Source organism: Gaeumannomyces tritici (genome assembly GCF_000145635.1).
Source record: "Gaeumannomyces tritici R3-111a-1 unplaced genomic scaffold supercont2.2, whole genome shotgun sequence".
Taxonomy (NCBI): domain Eukaryota; kingdom Fungi; phylum Ascomycota; class Sordariomycetes; order Magnaporthales; family Magnaporthaceae; genus Gaeumannomyces; species Gaeumannomyces tritici.
In genome coordinates, this window is record NW_008804546.1 from 2,585,731 (window position 1) to 2,601,292 (window position 15,562).

At 58.7% G+C, this 15,562-nt stretch overlaps 6 protein-coding genes across 6 annotated transcripts; 1 reads left to right on the forward strand and 5 right to left on the reverse strand.

Annotated features, from left to right (window-relative positions):
- Positions 1-136: 136 nt before the first annotated feature.
- On the reverse strand, positions 137-2,186 carry GGTG_03392 (hypothetical protein). Its single transcript, XM_009221172.1, has one exon. It carries the CDS (start codon positions 1,289-1,291, stop codon positions 809-811), a length of 483 nt encoding a protein of 160 aa, XP_009219436.1. The 5' UTR covers positions 1,292-2,186; the 3' UTR covers positions 137-808.
- A 525-nt stretch (positions 2,187-2,711) lies between these two features.
- GGTG_03393 (hypothetical protein) lies at positions 2,712-4,912 on the forward strand. The gene is made up of 3 exons (XM_009221173.1): positions 2,712-3,656; positions 3,758-3,882; positions 3,982-4,912. The coding sequence occupies exons 1-3, from the start codon at positions 3,409-3,411 to the stop codon at positions 4,029-4,031; spliced, it is 423 nt and encodes a 140-aa protein (XP_009219437.1). The 5' UTR covers positions 2,712-3,408; the 3' UTR covers positions 4,032-4,912.
- GGTG_03394 (hypothetical protein) lies at positions 4,504-5,564 on the reverse strand (the record flags this gene model as incomplete). Its single annotated transcript, XM_009221174.1, has 3 exons — positions 4,504-4,673; positions 4,736-5,354; positions 5,430-5,564. The coding sequence occupies 3 exons, from the start codon at positions 5,562-5,564 to the stop codon at positions 4,504-4,506; spliced, it is 924 nt and encodes a 307-aa protein (XP_009219438.1).
- A 1,573-nt stretch (positions 5,565-7,137) lies between these two features.
- Positions 7,138-8,982, reverse strand: GGTG_03395 (hypothetical protein). Its single transcript, XM_009221175.1, has one exon. The coding sequence runs from the start codon at positions 8,813-8,815 to the stop codon at positions 7,235-7,237; it is 1,581 nt and encodes a 526-aa protein (XP_009219439.1). The 5' UTR covers positions 8,816-8,982; the 3' UTR covers positions 7,138-7,234.
- GGTG_03396 (hypothetical protein) lies at positions 8,916-10,984 on the reverse strand. Its single transcript, XM_009221176.1, has 2 exons — positions 9,424-10,984; positions 8,916-9,302 (listed from the first exon to the last, which is right to left on the reverse strand). The coding sequence occupies exon 1, from the start codon at positions 10,735-10,737 to the stop codon at positions 9,598-9,600; it is 1,140 nt and encodes a 379-aa protein (XP_009219440.1). The 5' UTR covers positions 10,738-10,984; the 3' UTR covers positions 8,916-9,302; positions 9,424-9,597.
- Positions 10,985-11,108: 124 nt separating this feature from the next.
- GGTG_03397 (uracil permease) lies at positions 11,109-14,643 on the reverse strand. Its single transcript, XM_009221177.1, has 6 exons — positions 13,414-14,643; positions 13,203-13,324; positions 12,952-13,139; positions 12,785-12,864; positions 11,936-12,721; positions 11,109-11,855 (listed from the first exon to the last, which is right to left on the reverse strand). The coding sequence occupies exons 1-6, from the start codon at positions 13,510-13,512 to the stop codon at positions 11,424-11,426; spliced, it is 1,707 nt and encodes a 568-aa protein (XP_009219441.1). The 5' UTR covers positions 13,513-14,643; the 3' UTR covers positions 11,109-11,423.
- Between the last annotated feature and the right edge of the window lie 919 nt (positions 14,644-15,562).

Below are 15,562 nucleotides of genomic sequence, written 5' to 3' on the forward strand. Positions count from 1 at the left end.
CTTGCCCTGCCAGCTAGCAGCGCACTAAACGCATATGCACGTTTCGGTACAGCATGGTTTGGCTGACGAAAAGCCAGCATCGACAAAACCATAAATGAGATGTTGAAAGGGCAGCTCCACTGTCTCTTGATCCCCTCATTGGGAGAATCAATGTATTCCACGGCGGGGTGTGTTCGCCCAATTTGCCACTTGGGGGAAACATACTCCTGCCTGGTATACCTATCTAGGGGCGTTCTAATAGCCTAGTGAGGTTTCGCCTGCCACTGATGTGGTGGGCAGATACCTCGCTCCTCCATGTGAACCCAGCGAGTCTGGCTGTGGGCTAAGCCCCGCGGGCTATCGTCCTTCTCAAGAAAAAAAAAAAGCAATGCACGCCCGAGTGCCATCCTTCGTAAATCGTCCATCCCTAACAAATGCAGTGGACCCTTGTGGTCCCCGTTCCCTATGCTGTAAACGCCATGATCTCGGAAGAAAAAAACAGTCCGCGGCACGCAACAAACGGCCGGCAAATGAAGCAGCCCCCACCTAGCTCAGCTCTCTCATCCCAAGTAGCATCGAGGCTGGTGTTGGGTTGAGAAAGGGGGAAAGGTGGTGGCGAATGTGAAAGAAAAGTCCATCCTGTCTATCAACAGAAATCGGCCCATCCTCAGGGTGGGTTGGGAAGAAGAGGAATAGAGAGAAAATGCAACGATGACAAGCCCGAATCTGAGCGGGAAAATCCCAATCGACAGTACTTTTGTTTTATCCCTTCCCTCCTGACATAGCAAATTTGCCCACAGCCAGCTCGCAGTCCCTTCGGGGGGGCGCCTCATAAGCTCAGCTTGTCGAGGCTGAGGCGGTCGTTGCTGCGCACGCGGCGCATGACGCCCAGCTTGAAGAAGCGCTCCTCGCCGGCGGCGGTGCGGCCGCCGATGTACCACTTGTCGGCGCCGCGGACGTTGCGGAAGCCCTCGGTGCTGCTGTCGCTGCCGCGGCGGCGGCTGGGGCAGGGGATCGGGACGGGCGAGTGGGCCGGGGAGCCCTGCGGCGTCGCGGGGCCGCCCGCTGCTGCTGCCGCGGGTGCTTGCTGCTGTTGTGATGGTGATGACGACGGCGCGGCCGACTGCTGCGCGCTCCTAACGGCCGCGGCGGCTGCGGCGGCCGTCGTCGCTGCCGTGGCCGCGGTGGAATATGAGGAGGATGTGGTCTGCTTGCTCGGCTGTGATGTGGTGGTTGCCAGGCTGGGGGCGGCGGTCTGCTGGCGGAAGGCGGCGAAGACGGTCGAGAGGAAGAAGGGTCGTTGTGACGGCATGTTTGCTGATCTGGTGGGGTTGATGTTGGGTGTTTGGGCGCCCCGGTTCTTCTCGATGGTGGACGATGGACCACCCAGACTCCTGATTCTGGTCCTAGATCATAAATCTCTGCCCCCTCTTACTTTCGTCCCGTTTTGGCGGGGTAGGCGGTTTCTTTATAGTATCGATTGTGTTTTTGCCGTTCGTCTTCTGTTCGTGTTTGTTTATTTCGAGTCGGGCGTGCTTTCGCCAGAGAGGGGAGAAAAAGCAAAAACGGGTGGTGGGATGAACCCAGACACGCTTTCGCCTTGGACTGGTTGTGAGTGGATGGGCCAGGCTCGGGATTCACTGGATTCACTCGCAGACCCCCCGCAGTCGTTGGGCGATCAGAACGACGCACGAATATGTACTGTCGAGAGCGCCGAGCGAGTCGCTCCACCACACCCCCAGGTGCCCGTTGGCTTGGCCCACGTTTGGCTTGGCGGGCGCGTCCGAGTCGCAGGGTGGATGGGTATGAGTGCAGAGTGCGTACAGCAAGCCCACCGCCTCGGCTTGCGCCAACCAGGCCCGTCCTGGGCTCCGGTGCAGCGGGCGGGGAGAGGGGACGGAGACAGGGGGGTGGACGAGTGCAGGCTGCCGCAGCGGTCTCGGTGTGGAGATTCGGGCTAGTTGTCGCGCACGTGAAGGCAGGAGGCGGTTCGGCGTCAAGGATTGCGAGTTGTTTTTATGAGGCTGGCGAGTCGTCCACGTTGTGGTTGTTATTTGTTGTGGTTGTGACTCTTGTTGTTGTTGATGGTGGTGATGTTGGTTTGTTTTCCTTGTCGGGTCGGGCTGTCGGCCACGAGCAAGAACCGAAGTAGTTGATGGGTACAGTGTAGGTATCCAGTTGTGGAGACGGGACAACGGGCGGATGGATGGATCGGAGATGACGATGCATATTGAAAATCTTGACGCTGCTGGGCTCGGCGGCTAGCTTGGTTGGCTGTGTTCGCACGGTTCCGGCGGGCTGGCACGAGTTGGCACGAGCGCCCTCTCGGCCAAAGTCGGGATGGCGGGTGCAACCGTAGGTGTCATGTCACCATTGCCATTGACCAAGGCCCCTACTTCTTTGTGGTCAGGTATTGACGGGAATCTCCCGACGCAACCACAGCGAGGACTCCCCTCGACGCCATGGAACCAAGCACGCCCCAATGTGTAGCGTAATTTAATGCAGTGTCATGTAATGCCAACACTGCCATAGGTCAAGACCGTAGTCAGTATCCATGTCACTCACAGCAGCTGGTGAGCACAGCCGATGCCTCCATCTCAGCTCCCCTCTATTGCATGCATGACTGTCCAGGGGCCCTCCCCACATCGCTGTTCATGTTCACTGAGTGGCCCAGTCTGCAGTGAACCCTCCACTCCTATTGAATCTGGTGTGGCCACCGACCTAGCCTTGTGCAAAAAATGGCCTGATTTACCGAATCCTCCAGCCGGCTTTGCAAAAGATCCAAGGCCAGCCAGTGCCAATCCAAGACTGGACATAATAAGACCGGGCAACCAAGGGCACATGCTCACCTGTTTCGAGTAAGTGACTACCAGCCAAGACTGCCGCCTGCGACCCGATGCTACTCTTTGGCGGGGGTGGGGTCTAGCGTATGTGGGAATGGTCATTGTCCGATCTGGCAGGGTCACACGAATGCCATCTCCCGTTTGTAGCACGTGATTGCCATTGGATTCAGGGTTTCTTTGCGGGATAGAACCTATTGTCCATCGAATGCTCTGCATGCTGCCCAAAAGTTTCACGAAAGGCCGCCGCCTTGATAGGTAGTGAACTCCCTACAAACCATTCACAGACGTGATGGATCATTCAAACAAACCCGCGGTTGTTCCCAAGAAAGAGCCACTTCACCGGCACAGCCGAACTGAATTGAACCTGCTTGACCCTTGACAGACTCTAGGCAGTTATGAATATATCTATCCTTTGGAGAGCTGCTGGAGACATCTACTACGAGGCGAATGACCACACATAAATATCCGTTTCCTGACCTCCCGAGAGACTGCTGGTGTTGCATCCTCACGCTTCTCAGGAGATCTCTACGAACAAGATCAAAAACAGCAACACTCTCCCTCAGCCCTGCTCGACTATCGTGTCAAGATGAATCTCCTCTTGCTCTTCTCCGCCTTATTCTTCTTCGCAACCGAGGCCGTTTCAGGCATTTCCACCAGAACTGCGCTGGCTCGTCGCTCCTTCTTCACCACCTGCAAAGATGTCCGCACCAGCGGAGTTTTTCTTTTCGCGACCTGTGACAAGAAACCAGGAAGCGACCCCAAGTCCATCCACTCGTATCTGGACCTCAGAAATTGCCTGACCCAGTTCAACGGCACTTTAGCCCCTGCCACCCAGTGAGTTCAACATAACACCTTGAAGCGTGTTGTTTGGCTCACGGCCGAGCTATACCTTCCGCAATGACTGCGCCACGGCTAACCTCTGAGGATATCAAAAGCCTCAAGGGACAAGGCCTCGACCAGGTCACAGCATGCGCGATGACATCCGGAAGCACGAAGTTAACTTGCTCGGTGATCCCGCAATGCGCCGGCTGTCAGAATCAAACGAACCCCCTCGACCTGGGTGAGTTTCAATATCCTTATGATATTGACACAAATGACGATGAAGGAATTCTTGTCGACTTTTGACGACGCCGATCATCTAACGGTGCCAATCTTGCAGAGGGGATAATCCATAACAACGATGGCCAGCTCGAGTGCAAGCAGGAGTAAATAGCGGGAGAGTTGGGGTTGGGTGGCTTATGGCCTCGCCTAGCCGGATTTTGTGTCGCCAACTTTAGGTATCATTTAACCTGGGATTCTTTTTGGAAGGAAACTAATAAATCCTAACAGCCATTGCCTCGGCCGTGGGTTAGTCAGGCTCGTGTGGCGTTGAAGAGCGGGCCTGGAAGAAATCCCACGTTGTGCTTTTGGAAACAACTTTGGTGACTAAACTCAGCTGTCCTAAGATCTTACAGTTCTTGAAAACGACCCCTTTGGGCTCCGATATCTAGTACAAATCCCAGAAACAATGTCTGTGGCGTCCAGGCCTCTAAGAGGCTCGCCGATAAAATGCAACAAGGAAGGCAAAAAAGAAGAAGACAGTGCAAACAAGGCCACTCGTCGAACCTGCCCGGATGACCAGCAGAATCCCTGATCGGTCAAGGCAGGGACGGAAAGGCGAACTCTGTGAGGGTGGCGGTCGCTACTCCTCATCCTCCCACTCGGCCGCGTCCTCCTCGAAGGCCTCGGCGGTCTGCTCTTCGGCCTCGTCCATCTTCTCGACCTCATCCTGCTCGGCGACCTTCTTGTAGTGCGGGCTGCCGCCCCCCAGCACAGGGACGCCGCCCGAGACAACGGGCACAACGGCACCCCCTGGGACGACGGGCACAGCATCGCCGGGCCCGTCCCGTATGCACCGGAGACGACTCCGGGACCGTATGCGCCGGGGACGATGCCTGGCCTGTAGGCGCCGGGGACAAAGCCTGGGCCGAATCCGCCCGGGCCAACACCAGGCCCGTACGCCGCCGCCGGGACTATGCCGGGCCCGAAAGCGCCGGGAACGACTCCGGGACCGTACGCACCCGGGACGATGCCGGGCCTGAATGCACCAGGAACGACGCCGGGTCCGTATGCGCCGGGGACAACTCCGGGACCGTACGCACCCGGGACGACGCCAGGGCCGAAGGCGCCCGGACCGACGGGCACGGCGACGACGCCGCCAGCTGGGACGGCAGGCACGACGACACCGCCGGCGGGGACGCCACCAACTCCACCAACCCCACCAACCCCACCCGCAGACCTGGGGGCCAGCGGGGCGCCGGGGATGGGAGCCGCCGGGACGCCGGGGACGGGAGCCACGGGGATGCCGGGCTGCGGGGCGATGAGGGCGCCGGGCTTGGGAGCCACCGGGACGGCGGGGGGCGGGGGAGGAGGCGGGACATCGGCAGGCTTGGCCTCGGCCTTGCCCTTCTTGCCCTTCTTCTTCTTCTTGCCCCTCTCCTCCAGGAGGTTCAGGTCGTCGACCGTGGCGTCGGCGGGTAGTGCGGCGCCGGTCTGCGAAGAAGAGGAAAAAGAGGTTAGAAACCTTGTCGGTTTATCCAAAACAAGGGCTTGAAACAATAAACTTACAGCAGCATCTCCAGAGCGGAGCGTCAAGTCGGCAGCGGCGTCCCGGCCGCGAACTTCAACGGGAACAGCAAGGGCTACCGCGACTGAGCATGTGAGGCCGATGGTGGCGAGGCGGGCGAAGGATGGGATAAGCATCTTGAAGGGCTGGTTGGGGGAAGGCGAGCGGATGGAGAAGGTGGCAAACAGAGGAGTGCTGTTGGTCCTGTTTCTGTTGCTGTGTTGTGTGTGTCTAGGTCTTTGCGGGAGTGTGTGTTTGGTGTTGAGGAGATATTTTGGATCAGGAAGAAGGTAGCGAAATCCAGACTTATTTATGCCTGCCAGTTTCCCGTATCATCAGTATCTCGATATAGGTCCTAGGCAGGTGCGCCTAGTCAGTCTCGGCGCGTGCCATCTTCGCCAGAGATTATCGTTGCCATCATGGATCCCTCAGCGCGGATTCCCGATGAGCTGATCAACATGCTTGCAGAGCAGAGATGGGGCGAACGATGGCGGCCCTGCCGGACCCAAATTTGGACACTCCCTGGCTGGGAAACACTTCGGATCGTCTCCAGGTTCACACCGCGCGGGGACCCGATCATAACCCTATCCACAATAGTCTTAGTCGACATAGGGTTGAGGGGTGCTCGCCCTCCCGCTGTGTTGTTTTTAGTTCACCGAGAGTATATTCGAACACGACATGAGACCTTCGGCACTGCCCGCGAGGAGGCTGACGCAGGCCTCGGGACATCCCCTCTCGACATGCGAGGTTATCTGGGGAGGGGCACACAAAAGGGGCGAGTGGCGACGATGCGGTGCGGTCTGCCGCTTGCACATAGCCGCTCTCCCTCCCGCGCACCTCCCACGCACCCGGGGGGAGGAGGCACACATGTATCGCCTGGGTGCTCCCGGCCTGCATTTGCTTACTGAAAGCTGCGCATAGCCCGTGCTCTGACCTTGCAGGCTTGTCAGCGCCGTTGAGCCATTCCATGTGTTGCCGCGCTGTGGTTTCCCTCTCCCTCACTGCCTTTCTGGCCGCGTTCAACGGCTCGTGTTATTGTTGCCGACCCCCTTCCTTGGTCAGGGACGCATACCGCCCCTGTCACCAGGGCTCTTCTGCAGCGCGCGCGAGCCTCCTCGCTGACGGTGCAGTCCAAAAGGACGACTGGGTATGGCCGAGGTGGATGACTGGGGCCGCTGCAGCGACCGTGGCCGATAGAGTTCGGTCGGGCGTGTGGATGCTTGCGCAGGACGGATTTGTGAGCATGAGATGTCCGTTGCTAACGGTTGGGTACCATCGTCCAGTGTCTTCCAGGGTCGCTGGGTCGGCATTTACACGCCAGACACTAGCTGTGGCCGAGGACGAAAGGGACTATCTGAGAAACGTACGAGGCTGGAGGAGGTTGGGCAGATAGTATTCGGATTCCGAACATGAGCCCCCTAAAAAAAGAAGCGGCTGATATCAACTGATATCGACCGTAGCAAGAAATGGCAGTAGCATGACTCCGGGGGTCGTCGGGTCGGTATGGGTGATGATCTGGGAATTGACGCGTGGATTAACTCTACCAATTGGCCAGTACAGGCCAGAATAGAGGCGTAGTTGGCATGGGCACTCCCGGTACCGTTAATTGCAATATCCCCGAAGAGTCCGTGGCCTAGACACTGGCTCTCAGATACACCCAGTCCGTTATTGGCGCAGGGGAAGCACTTTCGTCACATGTCAGAGCTTGAGTTCTCGTCATTGAATGCATTCCAATTGCTACGCTATGAAATATCCCGAATCACATTATCATACAAGTCTCGCGTGTTTCTGCGGTCGCCAAATGCTACTAGGAGGTGTAGTTTGTACCGGCCACACCCGACTGAGTGCCAGACGACAGCTTGTTGTACTCAACCTCCTTGACCGCGTTGTTTCCAACCGTGGTCTTGGCGGGAGCCTGACCCTGCTCCTGAGACCGGCTGTAGCTCGGAGGGTTTCCCTCGGTCGGGCCGTGTCCGGGAGCCTGCGCAGAGGTGCCCGTCGGAGGGGCGACGTGGTCGCCCTCTAAGCTGCGTACCGACCTCGGCGTCCCGCCCACGATCCCCGAAGACTGGCCCCTGATGCCCGTTCCTTGAGGGTACTTGTCGCTACGGCCCGAGGTGTTCTTATCATGGGTGTAGGACGTCTCGGGCTCCTGTACCATGCCGCCCTGGTTTGAGACGGCATCGCTAGTGATCTTGCCAGCGTCGCCGTGCGCGGGTTTGATCTCCTGCGTAGCGGCTTCTAGTCCAGGGCTGCTGTGCGGCTTGTACGTCTCGGTGCCGATGATCTTGACGAAGTCGGTGCTCTCGGTGCGGTTGGGCATGTGTCCGGCAAAGGGGCCCCTGCCCTCCAGAGCGGATGGCTTGTTTTCTTTGGGCGCGATGCTGGCGGTTGTGTCCATTTTCTTCCCTGGCCCGGAGCCGGTAGTGGCCAGCAGCTCCGACTCGAGAGCACGCTTGCCATCGACAGCTACTGGGTTCGCGGCGGCCTCGGGCGATTTCCCGGCCGCAGCGATCGAGTCCTTGACAGGCTCGGGAACATCCGAAGCTGGAGGAAGAGTGTTGGCCTGTGTATCCTCTGTGGCCGCACCGGTCGCGGCGTTGTAGGCTGCCTGGGCGGTGCTTGCAATGGTGGCAGCGGCCGTGGCGACTCCAGCGTAAGCAGTGTTGCCTGCCGTGGAGGCAGCCTTCACCGTCTGGTCCCTCACAGCAGGATAGTTCTCGACGACACGGCCCTTGGCCCAGGTTGCGTTCTCAGCAACCGCGTCTCGGGCGGCGGGGTAGTTCTCCACCGCCCTGTCCTTGGTCCAGATTGCGGCATCTTTGGCGGCAATGCCACCGGCCACAGCGGCTGTGGCAGCGCCCTCGCCAACTTCCTGAGCGAGCTCCGCAGGCTTGACGGTGTCGTTGACGGGCTTGTCTTGGTCGCTCACAGGGCTCCGCTCACTAGGCACCGAATTCTGCTGAACTCCCTTGAAGCGATCGGCGGGGTTCTCGTCATGGCGCGGGATGCGCTGGTGGAGGCCAGTCGAGGGAGCGACGTTGCCGGCCCCAGTGTCGGTCTGACGAGGTGGCACAGGGTAAGATGGGACAGCGGTACTGATGGCCGTGGGTTGCGAGTCTCCAGTTATGGCCTGAGGAGGCGGCGTGGGGTGGGTTTCGATAGGGCTGCTGGTCGCCGCAGGCTGCGAGACTCCAGTGGTGGCTTGACGAGGTGGCACGGACCTGTTGGCCTCCGCAACATGTGAGTCGCCGATGAAGTCACTGGGCACGGTAGAGGTTCCAGGCGTCGGAGGGAAGGCCCCCGGGATGGCATGTTCGCTGCCACCCTTCCGTTGGGTTTCGGCCTCGGAGAGCATGATGTTTGTGCCAGTGTTCAGGTCCGCCATGTTTGCGTCGTCGGGTCGCGTAGAGGTGGGAAGAAGTTCTCTAAAATTCAGGAAACCGGTATTGTAGAGGGATAATCTGGCAGAGGTCTAAGAAAGGATTCAAGTTGCTGGGTTGATGTGGTCTATCTCCAGCACAAAAGGTAGGGAGCTGAGAGGTGCTGTATAAATGTAACTGCCATGGATGCCGTCATAGTCAGCCGCGGACAAAGGACCCTGGCCCTGGCGCCCAGTGACGCAAAGCCCCGGGACGAAAATCGATGACCCAGCTATGATGATCGCTCATGTGCCAAACAAGGGCTGAGCCGCGTCACTGGGAGCACCAGGGAGCTGGCGGGTATGACGTTGGTGACCCGCTTTTTCGTCGGCATCCAATAGACGGAGTTCACAACAGCGCAACAAGCACAAGACTTTACGCTCTTTATCAGCCCATGGTGATCGGCCCGGGGTTTTGCGGCGTCACACCAGAGCCCAATCGTCTCAAAAGTAGCTGGAATACTTGTTAGATTAGAGTTGCCAAGTGAAAAGCGGCGTGAACCAAGCACCGCTGTGTGGTCTCGGCCTGGAATTAGAACGTGGTGAGCGCCACAACCGAGAATGCATGACCTCACCATTTACTGGGGCTCGATGGGATGCAAAGGCGACGCATGCGCTTAGGAGGCAACATGGGCACACCCAAATCCGCCCCTCGGAAGACAGTCTTTGGTACCGATTGTTTGTGAGGTTAGGGATAGATGCATCCTACGAGGTGAGACCTACGAGGAGGGAACCACCCGCGGACTAGACTACCCCTCGCCGCCGTCGGCCCACACCACAATGTTGGCGGGCGGGTCGGGCATGTCGGCGAAGAAGCGGCGGACCTCGTCGTCCTCGTAGCGCAGGCTGAAGTGGATCAGCACAAACGTGGTTGCGGGCCAGCGCCGCACCACGGGCTCGAGGTCCGTCCAGATGGTGTGCTTGGTCTTGTCGGCCTGCGCCCGGTGCCTCTCCTCCAGGAACGAGCACTCGGTGATGACGACGGGGATGCCCCCGCGCAGCCACCGGCCCCACTGCGCCGCCGATTCCGTGCTGCTGCTGCCGTCGCCGTCATCAGCCGTCGTCGTTACCGCCGCCGCCGCCGCGAGCACCTTGGCCGTCGTGTCGCCCAGGAACGCAAAGACGGGCGTCGAGTGCGGCGCCGTGACGTCCACGCCCGCCCGGCGCAGCGCCTTGAGCTCGGCCGCCCCGAGGCCCTGGTGCTCGGCCTTGAGGCGGCGCGACGTCTGGCTGAAGACGAAGCCCAGGCAGGGGGTGGTGTGGTCGCAGTCGAACGCCGTCGCCGTTATGGTCCTCGCTCGCGCTAGCGTGACCGTGTCGCTAGCCCTCAGGCCGCTCGTGACGTGGGTGTCGAGCCGTGTCGCGCCGCGGGGCCTCTTGCCCTTGCCGTCCCACTCTCCATCCACTCCCTCCTCCTCCTCCTCTTCCTTGGGCCCGCCTGCCCCGCCGCCTAGGCCGTGGTCGGCCGTGTCGCCGCGAGAGTTGAGGATGGTCTTGGCATTGATGAAGGCGTCCACCTTGCCCGCGATCTCGACGGGGCAGTAGATGTCGGGCCTGTCGTCGCGGTCCACAAAGGCCGGGACCAGCAGCGTGTGGTCGCTGTGGCCGTGTGTGAGGAAGATGTGCTTCGGCCGCACCTTGTTGACGCACAGTCCGGCGTCGAGCAGCAGGTTCAGCTGCGGGATCACAAAGGACGTGTGCCACGCCGCGCGCGAGCGGCCCGTCAGCACGTACTGCGAGTGCGGCTTGGGGAACTTCCACTCGAGGATGTCGGACCGTGGCGACTGTGGCAATGGCGTCGCAAACAGTGCTTTTGCTGCTGCGGTCGTCGTCGGCCCCTTTTCACCGTTTGGGATGGTGGCCGTGGCCGACCCCCCACCGTCTGGCATCTTGCAAATGTTCAGGTGGCACTGGTGGATAGTGAGAGTAGTGCCCCTCTTGTGTAGCCCCTCGTCTTGCCGCCGCCGCAAGCTTGGTGGTGGTGAAAAGTTTTCGGTGCGGACTTTGAATCGTTCAAGATAGCGTATTCGATCTGAATTGTTATTCCAAGCTGTAAATCAAACGTACAGCTTGAGGGCACTCCGCGAAAAAAGAAAAAAAAGAAAAAAACTTCGGCGCACGCTTGTAAGTCCAGTCCAGCTCCCTGCAGCCACTCGATCCTGGGCAAGCTTCGGGGTCTATCCATCACTGTGTGTGGATCCTGTAGAAGATCCTCAATCAGAACATGAACATATTCAACACGACCACAGTATGATAGTATGATAATATCAATAATGGGCACCTGGATCGATCATGGATTTAACAACAAAGATAGCTCAACGCCCAAGTGAGAGCGCATCGTAGTAATAAAGCAGTGACATGGCATGTTTATAGTGGTATCGTGCGACATCTACTTCATCGTTGATAAAAACACTCTCTCGGGTAGGCTTGTGAGACGATACGATATAAGCCAAAAAGGTAGCCAAGTGATATGAAATTCACGGAAACCGATTCTCGGTAGGCCAAAAAAAAACAAGGTAAACATGGCTGAAGAAAAAGCGCCAGAAGATAGAGAAGACTTTGTAACAAGGGCCAATTAAACCATCTTTGCATTGTCGCCGTCCTTCTTAAGCGGCGGGCCACCCTGGACGTCGTCGTACTCCTGGCTGCCGCTGGCCGTGTCGTGGGGCCGGTCTGAGCCGTCGTCGTAGGCGACGCGGAGGTCCTCGATCTCATCGCCGACCTCCATCCAGCGGTCGCTCGTGGCTGGGACGGGGGAGAAGCGGCAGCACAGGTAGTAGACGCCCGCGGACACGATGAAGCCGGCGAAGAAGTTGACGCGGTAGATGTAGGTGGCGCCGATGGGCACCTCGCGCCCGATCTGGCCGGCGAACCCGACCACGTTGATGAGGATGCCGGCGATGTAGGCGGCGTACGCCCGCCAGTGGATGCCGTAGCTGAAGTAGTAAGGGCTCGTCTTGCGCGCCGAGTACAGCTCCTTGACCTCGAGGTAGCCACAACGGACAAACTAACGGGCACAAGTGCGGTGTTAGCAGGGCATTCAAAGCACATGTGCACCACGAGACGACAGCGGTGGGTAGAACATACGTAGTAGTCACTGATCATGACGCCAGCGATGGAGCTCAGAAAGACGCTGTAACTCGACAGGTAGGTCGTGAATTGGTTGCTGTCGGTCAGGAGCGTGTAGGGGCACATGGCCAAGCCGACGGCGGCACAGATGTAGCCCCCGCGGCGGATGTTGAGGAACCGAGGCAGGAGCGCCGTCATGTCCGTGCCGGCCGAGACCGAGTTGGCGGCAATGTTGGTTCCGAGCTGGGCCAGCGCGAAGGCGAAGGCGATGACGAAGACACCAAAGCGCTCGCCGGAGCCGCCCTCTTGGATGAAGCGCTCAAGCAGCTTGAGCGGATCCCATACCGGCTCCTTGTAGATGATGGCCGAGGCCGACGAGACGATGATGCCGATAAAGGAGGTCAGGGCGAAGCCGACGGGGATGGAGATGAGCTGCGACCAGAGCGCGTCGCGCGGCTTTTGGGCAAAGCGCGTAAAGTCCGGGTCGTTGACGATGAGCGTGGCGAAGTTGGCGATGCTGCTCATGACGCCTAGCACAAACTCCCACGCCAGCTCGGATCCGTGAAGGCGGCCGGGCGTGTTCACGATGGGGCCCACGCCGCCAGCGCGCACAACGGCCCATATAAGGAATGCGATGGCGGCGACGGGCACGAAGTAGGCCTTGACCGTGAACAAGTGGCGGATGGTGTGGACGGGAAACCAGATTGCAGGCAGCGAGAGGAGCCAGAAGAGGAAGAACGAGACATAGTCCGCCGTCGTAGCCCCTGAGTCTTTAGAGAAAGTATTGGGGATCAGGTCACGGTCCTGTCCGAGTTAGCCGTATCAGTAAGCTTCAAGATACTAGAGGCATTCGTGGTCAATTCTTACCCAGCTCGTCCAGATGGATTGGATCATGAGGTAAACGCAACGTCCGCCAATCCATGACTGGACCCCGTACCAAACGCAGGCTGTTGCGGGAGAGAGAGAGTGCCTGTCAGTAACGGGGGCCTTCTTGAGGGCTAGCGTTCCCAGGAACGATTGCGCTTTCAACTCACCCATAGCGGCACGGTTGAAAACAGGCCACAGACTGCCCCAGATACCAAAGGAGGAACGCGATACGACGGGGAAGCCGATGTGGTAGGTGGCGCCGATGCGGCCGGTGAGAACGATGAAGCCGCCGGCAATGGTGTATCCAATCCAGACACAGAGCCATGACTGCCACCACGACAGGCCGCCGACCACCCTGCGATGCTCTCTGGTCAACTTCCAAGTCTGACAAGGGGCTGTGGCTGAGGTTGAGACTCACATGGAAGACGAGATCATCCATGTGTTGATGTTGAAGCAATCAGCGATCCAAAAGCCCACGAAGTTCCATGGACCCCATTGTCGCCGTTCAGGCTCGACTAGTTTGAGATCATGATTCGTCAACTGAATCGGAGAAATTGTGTCAGCGCCGGGCGGCAATCTGTTTATTCTCTTTGCTTCAATAATTACTCGCATACGCAGCGCAAACTTACCATCAACTGGGCATTCGTCAACCCCGGCTCGGCCTCAACAGCGAGCTTGTCGGCCCATTTTCGCAGTCTTGCCCCCTTCTCTGCCATTGCGGTGGCCATGGGGGTTACCTGGAGGCGTCTCGGCGTGGGGCTTGCGTGTTCTAGCGCCGGCAGCTGTTTAGAGGGCCTCAATGGCTGGATTCGCGATTTGGCGCTAGTCGAGAGCTTGTTCCCAGACCCGAAAACGATGACGAATTCGGACGTTCTCTTGTTCGAGTGCAATCAAGGTCGGTCGGCGCAAATTTGTGCGAGACGTCTCTTGGTTTCGAGGGCTTCCAAAGCTCTGCAACGGTCTGAACTCTGCGCTGCTATGACGACACGACAGCCATATGCAGCTCGGGTCTGATCTTGCCTTTGTCTGGTCTTGGGGCGTGGGGGACAAATCCGACCACCCTGGTTTGGATGACGATCCAAGACTTGAACTCGCACAGTAGAGGCTTTGGAGGCCCCGCGAGGGGAAAGGGCAAAGACAACAAAGAAGGAATGTGCTGGGACAAGCAAGTCGTTTTACGACAGTCGAGGGCAAAGAGCCAGGGCGGGCACACCAAGGGACTTAAATATATCGGAAACATGGAAGACTCCAACACGGAAGCGCCGTGGGACGCAAAGGCGGAGAAGGGCGCATCGTTTATCCATCAGATAGCTGCCCGCCTACGTAGCTACCGACCTAGTCCACAAGGGCTACAGGGCTTTGCGCATCCACATACCCCAGGTGCCAGAGTAACGCCATCTCGATAGCAAGACACAGTCTTGGGTGCATACCGGAGGGCGATATGCCCCCACTCTGGATGGGAACCGGCCCGCTAGCTGTGTTTGCGCGCGTGTCTGGAGGCGGATGGTGCGTCTGCGCTAGGCGAAAAAGGAAAAGGGCCTGCTGCAACTCATGTTCGCGCAGACTATGTCGGGGAAGCCACTTCTGGCACCGGATGCGGGGCGGGGCTCGCTTCGGATGCAGCGCAGGCGGGCCAAGTCCGGGCGACGCGAGTCGGGCTCCCTGCCAGAGGCGACGGCTCTGGTTTTGACAGCTGTCTGGGCAGGCTGGTTGCTGGGAATTTCCTGCCATATTGTGCTGCCGTAGTGGTCAGTAGGTATGTGTTGTATGTTCTGCTCGCTCTGCTTCCTCTGCTTCTCTGTCCCAACTTTCAACTCTTTACCTAGACCTTGCATCTATCTCTTGGCGCCTTTTGTCCCACCACGCCATCGAAAGAATTGGCCCGTCCTTATCGGGAGATTCGCTCATTCCCGTGGGCTGGGAGTGAACTGCGCACAGACCACAGAAGATAGCCTATCAGCCCCCAAGCTTTTACTCGATCTCATCGAGTCAACCGATGGAGCAGGGGCGGGGCCAAGCCTGGCAGGGCACGTGCTGAGCGAACTGTCGCCATCGCCACCGACGAGCATCTTTCGCTGATTAGGTGGCATTGATCAATGAATGCCAGCTCTCTCAATGTCGGGTCCAATTGCCAGACCCGGCCCAAAGGGGGCTAAAATCGATAACGACCGGTTAGAATTGCTCGATTGGAGTATGGCTCTCCCAAACGACCAACAAAGACGCCGGCCAGAACCACCCACGGCTCGCACATGGCCTCGGCCGACCCTTCGACACACGCAGCCAGATAAAGGGAAAGAGCATCCGCTCTCTAGGCCGCCATGTATCCTGTAGCGCGGTGGCCTCGGGTTGTTCCCCGGCTCCGACGAGCCTTGCTTGCATGTCTCCAGCGCCCCAACGGCGGCAGTCTGGAGTGGGAATTTCGCCATGCTCCTCCTGTGTAACCCCCTCGTGGCTGGGTCGTGTCCTGGCAGCTGACACGAACCCACCATCCAGCCCTACCGCGTGGCGCAGTGTAGCACAGCAGATCCGTCGAGGACAGCGCAGCTCTTCCAGAATCTGACCTGACTGGCTTGTGGCACTTGAACTTGACGGAAAGCGGCGTGATTTGTTCATCTCGTTTTGTCCAACTTCGAGGGTCCACCAACACTGTTGACATCACATCACAACCACTTTTGCTATCTTCCTGCTCATTCTCTATCTTTTTGCGTCTCAGGACAGTCAGCTGACATCCAATTGATGCCTGCGAGAAACTCCGACACCACCACTCCGCCCCCCTCT

What these genes read in the sequence shown, in the direction of transcription:
- GGTG_03393 (XM_009221173.1), top strand. Translation starts at nt 3,409, where the DNA reads ATGAATCTCCTCTTGCTCTTCTCCGCCTTATTCTTCTTCGCAACCGAG. An exon ending in ACTTTAGCCCCTGCCACCCA is followed by an intron (nt 3,657 to 3,757) that starts GTGAGTTCAACA and finishes GGATATCAAAAG; the next exon opens with CCTCAAGGGACAAGGCCTCG. An exon ending in AACGAACCCCCTCGACCTGG is followed by an intron (nt 3,883 to 3,981) that starts GTGAGTTTCAAT and finishes CCAATCTTGCAG; the next exon opens with AGGGGATAATCCATAACAAC.
- GGTG_03397 (XM_009221177.1), bottom strand. Translation starts at nt 13,512, where the DNA reads ATGGCCACCGCAATGGCAGAGAAGGGGGCAAGACTGCGAAAATGGGCC. An exon ending in AATCCATCTGGACGAGCTGG is followed by an intron (nt 12,722 to 12,784) that starts GTAAGAATTGAC and finishes TAACTCGGACAG; the next exon opens with GACCGTGACCTGATCCCCAA. An exon ending in TCATGATCAGTGACTACTAC is followed by an intron (nt 11,856 to 11,935) that starts GTATGTTCTACC and finishes TGTGCCCGTTAG; the next exon opens with TTTGTCCGTTGTGGCTACCT.
- GGTG_03392 (XM_009221172.1), bottom strand. Translation starts at nt 1,291, where the DNA reads ATGCCGTCACAACGACCCTTCTTCCTCTCGACCGTCTTCGCCGCCTTC.
- GGTG_03395 (XM_009221175.1), bottom strand. Translation starts at nt 8,815, where the DNA reads ATGGCGGACCTGAACACTGGCACAAACATCATGCTCTCCGAGGCCGAA.
- GGTG_03396 (XM_009221176.1), bottom strand. Translation starts at nt 10,737, where the DNA reads ATGCCAGACGGTGGGGGGTCGGCCACGGCCACCATCCCAAACGGTGAA.